At 33.4% G+C, this 11863-nt stretch overlaps 1 protein-coding gene across 2 annotated transcripts; it reads right to left on the bottom strand.

Annotated features, from left to right (window-relative positions):
• Window positions 1–2327: 2327 nt before the first annotated feature.
• Window positions 2328–10659, bottom strand: LOC118740763 (probable phosphorylase b kinase regulatory subunit beta). 2 transcript variants are annotated; one of them, XM_036472423.1, is made up of 8 exons: window positions 10515–10659; window positions 10299–10459; window positions 9193–9611; window positions 8991–9120; window positions 8771–8922; window positions 8535–8707; window positions 8093–8468; window positions 2328–2526 (listed from the first exon to the last, which is right to left on the bottom strand). In XM_036472423.1, the coding sequence occupies exons 1-8, from the start codon at window positions 10532–10534 to the stop codon at window positions 2512–2514; spliced, it is 1446 nt and encodes a 481-aa protein (XP_036328316.1). In that variant the 5' UTR covers window positions 10535–10659; the 3' UTR covers window positions 2328–2511. The 2 variants fall into 2 exon arrangements, with proteins under 2 accessions (XP_036328316.1, XP_036328315.1); XM_036472422.1 differs by lacking the exon at window positions 2328–2526 and having other exon boundaries at window positions 8057–8468.
• Window positions 10660–11863: the final 1204 nt, after the last annotated feature.

The raw sequence follows: 11863 nt of genomic DNA, 5'->3' as shown, positions 1-11863 counted from the left end.
CTGACAGATAACGAAACGGGAACAAATCTTCTCTGAACTATTCGCGAAGAATGGAATTGAGAACCAGATTTTTATCTAACTTAACTAATCAAAAAAGAATTGAAAGATAACTATGCAAATTAAGTCAACGAAAGACGTAAGACACGAACTTTTCTTGCAAAGAAAATAAAAAATTATGCCATAGATGATAACGCTATGGAAGTTAAAATAATTTCAGTTAAAGCAGAGATCACACGATTTGTACATTTGTACAGATTTGTACAGATTTGGCAGTGACAGAGTGGTGTTGTCTTGAAATAATGAGTTCAACTCAATAACAAAGTTCCAACCAACACCACTCTGTAACTATGAAAATGTACAAATGTACCAATCGTGTGATACCTGCTTTAGAAATAACAATCATAGTTTTCACTAAAACGATTTTTCATACAAACACGTAGATGCCCCTCTTATTGCTAGAGTTCAGTTCTCAAAACTTTTGTTCGCTATCGGAATGTTCCCAGACTTTTGTCCTTATTTGATCCTCCTTGAAAACGTTCTCGATACTTTCGAATTCATTTTGTTCCCATTGAAAGCGTTCCCGAAAGTTTCGTTCCTAATCTGTTCTTCTTGAGAAAGTTCCGGAGAGTTTTGTTCGCATTTTGATCTTTACGGAAAAGTTCCCGAACCCTTGTTCTCATTTTGCTCCTGTTCAAAGGTCTGGTACGATATGTCGAAATTTAAAATGTCGAAACTAAAAAACACCGAAAAAAATGTAGAAAAAAATAGTTAAAAAATCAAGAACGTCGAGAAAAAATTGTCGAAAAGAAAAATGTTGAAAAATTATATCGAAATAATGTAATGAATGATGTGTAAAATTCGCGCGAATTTCAACAGGTTGATTTATTTAAGTTAAATTCCACTAACCCTATGTACTAATATTATAAATGTGAAAGTTTGTGAGTAAGTATGTTTGTTGCTCCTTCAGTTAAGTATGTTTGTTGCTTTCAATAAAATTTGGAATACAGACAGTTTATATCCTGGCTTAACGAATAAAATATTGTTTTAAGAGAGTTGCCACCGCTTTCAAAAGTTAAAATCGATTTATTAACAAGTTAAACAAAATATTTCAGCAATATGGGTGTCAAACGAAAGCGGCTCAGAAACTATATATTTCGTAAGTATTTTTTAAGAGGGTTGCCACCTGTTAAAAAAGTAGAAGTCAATTAATTGATAACTAAATATACTTTAAGATGGTTGCTATCTATTTAAAAAGTTAAAATAAATTCTATTAAAAAGTTTAAACGAAATATTTTAATGTGGGTATCAAACGAGATAAGCAAAATGCTTTATTGTAGAAATATTTTTACAGGGTTGCCATCTTTTCAAAAAATTAAAATAAATTTAAATAACACGTCGAATAAAATATTATAATATGTGTGTCAAACGAGTGAGATTTAAGAAAGCTTTATTTCGAAAATTTCAAAAACAAGTTAATCGTTCGTCGGTCTTTGGGTAGAATTCTACCTAAAATGCTATATTAAAATACAATCTAAAAAAAGTTTAAATTCTATATATTTATTCTGTTGAAGCTAAATGAAATATGCCAATGGGATTTTGACATGAAAAAGAAGTGTCGGCAGTAGGGTAATTGACTCGGGTTTTTCAAACCGGTTACCACCGTTTTTTTTTTAATCTACAGACGGTTTTTTTGAAATCTTGACATTTCGAATATTTAAAGTGGGTAAAAGATAATATTTAATAGTTTGATAACTAAAGGGATAACTTAATCAATTCCCTTGGTATTAACGAACGTAAACTAACATTTCAAAATTCTTACTATATTGAAAAAACTAACATATTTAAAAGAACTTAAAATGTAAGGGAACTTACAATATTCAAACTGAAACATTAGGTATAGGTTAAGAAACAAACACATAAATAATTTTTGTTTTTTTCAAAAATTTAACCTTTTCCTTTTTTTTCGAAAAAAAATGTTTTTTCGGCGTAATTTTGTAGAACTTTCTTTTTCCTTCTCAGGAACTCTAGAACATTTGAAAAGCTGCTCAGAACACTTAATTTTTATTTTTTTCAAACATTCATCTTTTTCGAAGTTTTTTCGACATTTTGCATTTTTTCGACCTTTTTCATTTCTACAGTAGTCGATTTCGACATTTCCCGTTTCGGTAAAGCATTATTCGAGATTTAAAAAATTTTTAAATTTCGACATTTCTGTTTCGACATTTTTAATTTCGACTTATCGTACGGATCCCCTAAAAATGCTATGTATGTATATACTTATGTTAAGTGTATTAAAAAACATACATACATATGTATGTATTTAAAGCAAGTAATGTGAGGCAACTAAATAATTATTATAAAGCATGTCTGTATGTATTTACAAAGTAGTATCAATGCAATGGAGCACGCACATTACCTCCTGGCCATCCACAATTGCCGGTACACGTAGCCTCTAGTCGCGCATGAATTTTATTTTTTATTGGTTAGTAAGGGATGCAAAAATCAAGGTTGTTAAATGTTGAATTTCTAAAGTGATAGTACATAGAATTTATGGTTAGTTTATTTCATAGCTAAACGACTAAACTATTTGGGTGTAAATGCACGCCAGTTAGATACACCTGGTGTTTATGTAGGGATTTCTCACATATGTATGTATATGCGATGTTTATTTTCAATCCATCCCAGAAGATAATTTAGGTAGGCCTTCTTCTTTAGTAAAGCCATTCTGAGAGGCCTACCCAAGAAGGACTGAAAAAAGTGCTTCCTTGCATGCCTTCTATAAGGGCTTATCCATTTACATGTTACGCGAATGCATAAATTTATATTATTTGGCATTACAAATGAATTTCAATACACATTTTAAGCTGCAATAACACATGTTTGATACACATAAACCGCAAGCAAAAATACTTCAAAGATGCATGATTTTTATAAATTAAAGAAGCAACTTTAAAAGAACTCCCCCAAAAGTCCTTCTGAAGTATGTCCTATAAAAGCCCTTCTGGAAGGCCCTCCATGGGTAGCGAAAGAAGAAGCCCTTCAATTTGTGCCACTCCATACAAAACAGAAAGGAGAAAAGAATCTAGAGTGGAGTGGGCCTCTTGACTCTCAGGAAGGCCTTTCAGAAGGGCTTTTAACTCCTGAAATTATCTACTGGGATGTTTGTATGCGTGTGTTTGCTTTTTTAATAGTTATGAAATTTTTTGCAACCATTTGTGTTAACTAAAAAAACAAAAATAAAACACAACATTTTTTTTAGAAAACAAAACATGTACAAACAAAAGTCAAAGCCACGCAAGGACCCAATAAAAACCTGGTCGTTATTTTTGATTTTGTTACTTACAGTGCCCGGTTTGGCCTAAGGTGGGAATGAAAAAGTAAAAAAAAAAACAAAGTTTTGTAGATAAAAAATTATATGTAAGCAGTTAAAACTAAATGCGTTAGCGTAAGGTTGCATATAAAATTTTGTTGTTTTGTGTATAATGTTTAGTTGTTTTTATTTTACATATCCTGTGAAATTAGTAGCGTAAAGCTGTTTTTTCGAATTTTTGTTAATTTATGTACACCATTTCGGCTAGAGACATTTCACAAAAGCACCAAGAAAGACTAGAAATAATTTTGTAAAAGTGACCAAAATATGTACTTACATACATACACTGATGAGTGGGTATTGGTGTGGAAAAGCATTAGCTTTGAGAAGCTTTAATTTATAAATTTTTGAGGCACCCATACATACATATGTACACTAGGATGGCACTTAATATATCAACATCTAAATTTTTATGGGGCACCATTTATTTTGCTCTGCGTACAAAATTTAAAAATTTTAAGAAACTTTTTAGGGGTCGCTACCATAGTTTGAAACATTTTTAATAAAAAATAACGCACGGGTTCTAAAAAATGATGACTTGAAATCTGATAAATTTGGCATTTTATTGAAACTTATTTATATAATTTTGTAAACTCGCTAAATAGCTGGTCAAAGTCAAACTTTTGTTGAATTTTTGCGATTTAAAAAAGTATATTTTTTCAAACCCTGATAGTGACCCCTAACATTTTTTTTTTCAATTTTGAAATTTTCGTGGATGTCTTTATTTTGTACGTACAACAAAATAAAGGTGTGCCTCATGACAAGGAGATTTTTTAAGAACCACCCTAATGTGCATACATTTCTACTTAAGTCAATTAACCGTATGAATCCCTTTTTGGGAGTGGAATTGCTTTGACTTAAAAACGGTTTCGTTTTACTACTTCAACAGTTCAAAGTTTAAAAATGAATTTCCAAAGCGAAATTAATTGCAAATGAACGGGCTCGTTTGGTAATGAAATTAAGACCAGCGTAAATTGTAATTTTGCGCTAAAAAGAATGGCATTAAAATCTTAAATTATAATTCAGAAAGGGCAATGTTGTTGTTGTAGCACCTTACTACTATGTATAAACAATGCATAAATCGGTGAGCCCAATAAGTGTTGTCGCCAATCTCATCTTAGGTTATGCTTAGGAAACAAGCAGTTACAACGGGATTGTGGTTGTACCAAAGTAACGCGGATCTGTCGTGACAGTTCACGCTCCTTGTTGACGAAGGTATTGCTTGTCTATAGTATTCCTGGTTCAGCGAATGTCGTACGACCTTTAAGATCCATGAAAAGGCTCTTGACGCAGCAGGGGTCCCTAGAGTAGCATGTCAAAAGGAACAGCTTGCTAAGCATGATGGTATACTCCCTGACGGAAATCATTGGGGCCTATGTATTAAGGCGAAATCGTGGGGCATCCCGTGGCTGTACTAATTGCGGCATTCTAACAGGCCTGAAGCTTCGTTCACTGTTTTCTACTGGTCATAGTTTAACAGGCCAATTCTGGAACAATTATGGCTAAGATAGTTGGAAGTCTTTTGTAAAACAATTGAAATTGAATTGAATTGAATTGATTCTGGCACGAAAGTCTTGAAAAAAGGCTCCCTGCTAGCTTTAATGGTGAAAAGCTCGAGTGAGAAAAGCTCGAGTTATCCGAGGTTCGCATCCTCGGTCAGCGGAATTTTTTTTCTTTCTATTAATTTGATTTTTTTTTTCTTTTTTAACTTAATTTTCTTTTAGTTGTTAGGGCTTATTGTTAAAAAAATTATATATTTTTTTAGTTTCAGTTAGTTTTTAGAAACTTTTTTTACTTTTTCTTCTCTTGGACTTTATTTTTTTAATCAAATTTTTGAATTTTGTTTTTAAAAACAAAAATATTTATTTAAGTTTAGGAACTATTTAATTTTTTTCCTTTTTTTAATTATCAGATTTTATTGTTTTAAGCGGAAAATATTTTTCAAAATTTCGTTTTAATTTTTAGGAGCTCTAATTCTTTCTACTTTTATTTTTATTTTTTTTTTTAATTTACTTCTCTTTTTGTTTTTAGATTTCATTGCTTTAAAAAGAAAAACATTTTATTTTTCTTTTAATTTTTAGCAAAGCATTTTATTTTTTCTCTTTTTAATTATTTGTTTTCTTTTTTTTAATTACCAACAACAATGTGTTTTTTAACTACTTGGTATTTATGTTTTTTTTTATTTCTTTTAATATTTATGCACTTAAGTATGTACATATTTTATTTTTTCTTTAATCATTTTTTTTTGTTAAATTCAATTTTAATTGCTTTTAAATTTTAGATTTTATTATATATTTTTTTTTTAATTTCATTTAATTTTAGAGCTATTTTATTTGATCTATTTTTAATATATATATTTTTTTTAATTTTAAACTTTTATTGTTTTAAACATAAAATAGTTTTTATTTAAATTAATTTTTAGAAAACTTATTGCTAACCCCCCGTTGCGGTTTTAACTCTGTCCCGTTTTCTCATATGGGCATCTCGCTGTCTTAACATTTCATTTTCAAAAATGTTCCAAGCCAATCAGATCGACCTGTGCCCAATGTAAATGACGCAATACAATGAAAATTGAGTTGTCATACAACGAAAAGACATTTGCTGGTAAGACAGCGATGGTAAGAAATTCGGCAAGACAGATATGGTTTAACAGTGGAAATTTGCGGTCTCCACCTGATATTTCTGTCTTAACACAGCTTTTTTAACAGAATCTGTAGAAGGTGGAGAAGTAGGGTAAAAGACGAACAGAATAACGCGAAAACCTACTCATTAGTAGACCTTTCAAAAGGCAGGAAAGAGATTTCAAGATAATTGCCAGAAATGACAATTGTCTTACGAAAGCCTATCGAGTTGAAAGACAGTTGCCAGAATTGCCCTGTAAATCCCGTCCGGCCAATCACATTGTATGTTGCCAATCGAGCTTTTTTTACCTTTGTGATGACAGGTTCGTAGATTGATCTTCCAAAAATACTAACGGCGGGAACTCTATGCATTACCAAGTGCAGTAGATGCGGATTAAGCGGAATGCCCGCCGTAATTACAAGGATTTGGAGCAACCCTGCTGCAATCCGGAGACAGACAACACTGAATGGGGCTCACCGAATAGCACCGGGTTAGATCGCTAAAACAACATTCCTTGGTCGCGAAAAATCCGTGTTATTGCGGTGCATAGACCTAATTGTCTTGGGAACGATAGAAGCGGCATATTTGTTAAAGCATGGTGTTGATTTTCTAAGCAGAGAAAAGGTGGGACTGATTAATAAATTTAATTTTTTCGAAAGTCAATCATAAATATGTACTTGCATTTTTCGACTGTTGGTACCATTAATAATACTAGCAAAATTTTACTGAAATTTATAGTACTGGAAGCATCCTGCTATGAGGATTAGTAAATCTAATACGTAGTTTAAATTGAAAATATACAGATACAGCATTTTTCCTTCGACGGAAGAAGTGGATTTTCACAGATATGCATTTGAATGGAATAGAGGATTCATAGTTATATTTACAAAGGTATGGATAGTATAATTGCAATACTTGAAAGCACTTTGCCACCGCATGTAAGTGAAATGTATCTAAATATTAAACTTAAAAGTACATTCAAATATGAAAAATATTTATGGGGCCATTCCATTGTGACTAGTGGGACATTTTACTCCAGACTGTGATCAATTGTGAATTTTAACTATGTCGTCGGAACTTATACAACAGCGAAAGATATTTTTTAACATAGAACGATAACTAATGTATAAAATTGCTTTAACAAAAAAAATGATTTTGACTAGTGGGACACTGAAAAGAACTCTATTTTACCCTTGTGCACTCAAAGATGAATTTTAGCCAAAAAACTTAATTTTCACGGAAGATGTATTGTTTATATAATCTTCATAGAAATATTAAAAAATATTTAAAGTTGTGACTTGTGGGACATCATTGTGCCCGGTATAAAGTAATTATGCATGAAATAAAAGTTTTCATAGGCAAAAATTACAACATTTTTAAATTTTTTTAATATTTTCCCACAAGCTAATGGAACCTTTTAAAAAGAGGTTACTACTGAAATAGAGATAATTAGGACATATTTAAATTGATGTCGTTTACCTCTATTCAATGGAATGACCCTATGCGATATTTATAGGTAGCACAAGACGTAGTGAAAAAAATACGTGTTCCAACAAGTAATTTACACATGGTGCATTGAGGAGAGGTAAGCTAAAGAAAATCAGTGATTTTGCATTCTTAAAAAACTTTATTTAATCTATACGAGCATAGTGCTTGCTGTGTGTATTCAGTGTACGGCTACTACTTCTTACAACAAAAAACGCAAAAACTAGAATTGTTCATTTTCGAAAGTTCCACTTACGGTATATTTGTCATCGTAGGCTTTTCCCTGCCCATGTGTACGTGTATTATGTAACCAATTTTACATGTTATTTAGGATATTGTAAAGGAATTGTAAGGAATATCACAAAAACATATAAAAATATATAGAACAGCCAATTGTATTATTAAAATATACTATACGTATTAAAAAGTTTTAAATTATTCTGTTTGTTAAATTTAATAAATCAGTGGTCAGTAAGTTCTGGATTTAAAGGAATTAATTTAATTCACGGCTATTTTTTTTTTCACTAAAAAGCGTACCCTAGCAAAAATTATCTGATTAATACTTTTCATTTAATATACTTATGTAGCTGTGTCAATTTGGAATTTAAAACGTACCTGAAATGCTGAATAACGACCAGCGCGTCTTGGACGATTGTAGCTGGGTAGGTAACGACGTATTGGGTCTAATTCATTGATATGTAATAGCCCAGCAGTTAGCAGCTGTGCGATAATAAACATCGATTGACCCCAAAGGAAGAGCGTCTGCGAAGGTGAACGCACATAGGAGCCCTCACCATCTGGTGCATAATACATTGTGACCACCGGATCACCATTGACATCAGTGTGTAGACAATTGCGCAATTCATTTTGATATTCTTCAATTTGCTCTGGATTACTCTTGAATACGCCATCAATTATCATTTGTATAAAGAATAACGGCCACTCGCATTCGTGACCCTCAAAATCTTTGAGTTCACCAATATGGTAATAGCTAAAATCAGGAAAGGTTTGTTAAACCGTGCGATATGTGTATGTCGAAGTTTTATTTTATGCTAACCGTCTATCCTTATCTTCCAATTTACTAAGAAAACCGTCACGGCTGAAACGCTTGAAACCACGCTTGCCGCGCAGACGTGTAATAACATTATGTTTGGTTTGCTCAACAAGTCGCTCTTCGTGCGAAGCAAAGGCAGGAAAAGACAATGTTAGTAATAGTGATGAATCAACGCCCTATAAAGTAAAGTGCGAAAGGTCAATAACAGCTGTAGGGGCAAGCGATTATTATTGGCATACTTTTGAGCTTGATTCTCTGGGTAGCATTGTTTCAAAAATGCTGCGGTTACGGTTATGCGCATCTATATCAACATAAACAACACTCCACGAAGCGCCCTTCTCGCCAAATAGATTGCAACCATTGATGGCTTCCAAAGCCGATTTGGCCATGCCTATAAAATGGAAAACAGTTAAAGTAAATCACATACATGAATTTCTACCTATTATTGCAGTAAATTACCAATAGACGAAGCATGTATTTCTGGTGTACCATTGTTATACTTGGAACCGCGTTCCCACATGCCGAAATCGGGCGTGCGATATGCGCGTTCAACATAATAAACCAAATTTTGCACAAAGGCTACTTCATCCTGCATATAAAATACAATTTTTCATTAAAAAAAATTACATACTTACACACAACTTAAATTTTACTTATTTACCTGCGTATAAATGATTTGCAAACCCGATGTGATCATTTGCACCAAGAAAATTATGTACAACGATACTAGATCGATTTGTAAGTGATTGTAGGCGTCATCGGCGTAAATCACTTCACCAGTGTGCAAATGAAATTTACCATGTAAAGCATATTGATTCGATTGCCGCTGCTTGAAGACTTCTACGCGGCGTGCCTGCTTTACCCAGCATTCCAGTATGCCGCGCATACATTTCACTGTCGATTGCCCTAGTTCATAGGATTTGCCACGATCATCATCAATGCGTCGATAGGCTTGATATAAACTCCAAACAGCAGCTGCACAGTAAACACTATCCCGCACAGAGCCCACCTCATGATCCGTACTCATTATGGGAAAGAGACCGGTTATGGGGCTTTGGAAGCGGAGTAATTGCCGTTTGACTGCAAATACAAGTTATTAAAATTTAGAGGATTTGTTTAATAAATTATATTTTTAGTGTGCTAGCGAATATTTCTTTCCTTGACCGAATTTCGCCGCAAAATCAAAATGTGCTAAAATATACTTCGAACTAAAGCCAAAAATTATTTTTTGTACTGTTTCTATTTCACACAAGTAGTGGCTGAAATTTATGTTTATTTACCAACGCAGTGCATTTCTTATCACTAGCAGCTGCTTCATACAAAAGGTCAATGTATTTTTGTCAAATAAAAGGCGCTGCTGTTAGCGATGCGAACTGGCGATGTAAACAAACGCGAAGGAAAAAACGAAAAGCTAAATTTGAAAACATTTATTTTATTTTGCGAAAATGTGTAGCAACAACAACAAAGCGAGCATCAACGCCGCAATTATCGGCAAGCAATGTTGTTGAGCTGCTACGTGTAAACAAGGCAAAATAAGATGAGCTTTAGGCTGCTGTGCATTTCTCTCAAGTGTATAAAAATAACTAATTGACAACTCGAAGCAATCAACAGCATGTTGTCGCGTTGTGTGCGATCGTCTTGCAGTCAATAAAAATTTCTATCTTGCTAATTATATAACGCTAGCAACAGCCAATTCAGAGGACAGTCAATTAAAAATTTATTCAAATTGTCATGTATGTACATACACACGGGTAGTCATTTGCTTACCAATTCCATAATAGATATCCAATTGTTTTACAGTATCTTCATAGTTCGAAGTTTTGAGGAACTGATCCAAGTGTATATCCTCAAGACTGGCTTGCCTTCCTGTGGACGATGGTGCGCCTGACGGTCCTGAACTGCCAGGTGTGGTCACCGCAATGCTGAGCCTGCAAGAAACATTAATTATGCCGATATTGTTGGAGTTTACTGTTGTAAACGTACGTTTTTGGAACCTCGCGCATATTGATGGCGTGGGATTAAATTTATTTTGTTTTATATCGTTTTTTACACGCTTAATTTACTTACGAATCACTCGCACAAACTCGGTTGAAAATTGCAAAAATACCCTTGCTTTCAATAATAAAAGTCAAAGTTGACACATATTTGGCAATCAGCTGATGTGCAAAAAAATAAACGAGCTGCCATATACCTTCGATCGATATAATAATAGCCGCATTCTATTGTAAGCGAGTGGTAAAACGGCAGTCGGCCAAAGATCAAAACCGTGTAACATGGGATTAGCTCAACGGGATTTGGGTAACACATATGAACATATGTGTATGTATTTACGAAAATTAAACATCGGTGCTTTGCTGTGTAAGTCAAAATCGACTTGAAACAAAATGAAAACAACGACGAACGCAAATTAACAAAATTGAAAGCAGGCACAATTAGATACACTGGACAAAAGAGGCATTTGTTATCAGCTAATCTACCTCTAGGGAAAAACATTTTATGCATAAATTTTTTATTTTACTTAACTGTTTTCAATATGAGAAATCAATTAAATATATTTATATTTTACTAAAATTTTAGTTATTTGCTACAGCCAACGAACGACGCATGTGAATAATTGAGAGTTGACACTATATCTGCTTTGTGTTGTCGTTAGCGTTGCCCAAAGTGGTTTGAGGAATGATGCTGCAGTAACAGTCCTTGGCCAGATAAATATGGCTCGTTACGGTTACGTAGACTCGACTATCCTGGGAACTGTTTGAATTCGTGTATTCATGTATAGTCAGCTGTTGAAGCGACGCCAACACCAATGCAACGCCAAAGTTGTGTGTGGGCGGTTCTTTAAGGACACATATTTTTACATAAAGTACATTTTTAGCCCAATTTCAGATGGCATATTTAAGTAGAAACTAATCAATACCGTGTAATTACATGCCAGATTTTTATGGAAAAGCCTTTAATGATCGAGAGTCGCTTGAAATGAAATGATAAAATTTTCAAAATAAATTTTATTTTAACTTCTCCATTTCTTACAACGTGAATTGGCCCCAGCTATAAAACGGTCAGCTTTGTGGTTTTAAAAATCCCGATATAGTCCCAACAATCTACTAAATGGTCTCGAACATCTCAAAGTAGTATCGAAAATCCCAATTGCGAAATAGTTCCAAAAATACCGAAATAGTCCTGAATCTCTTGAAATAGCTCCGAAAATCCGCTGCAACTGCCGGAAATGATCCGACGTGCTGCGGCCCTACTATGGTTTAAACGATTAATGGAAAATCGTTGAGTGATGAATTTTGTTGACGGCTTGTGCTAGATTTAAGGGATTAACAAAC

This window comes from Rhagoletis pomonella, unplaced genomic scaffold, assembly GCF_013731165.1.
Source record: "Rhagoletis pomonella isolate Grant_MI unplaced genomic scaffold, Rhpom_1.0 Rhpom_scaffold_00006, whole genome shotgun sequence".
Lineage (NCBI taxonomy): Eukaryota > Metazoa > Arthropoda > Insecta > Diptera > Tephritidae > Rhagoletis > Rhagoletis pomonella.
Note: the sequence above shows the minus strand (reverse complement) of the source record. Positions and strands in the feature narration are given on the sequence as shown.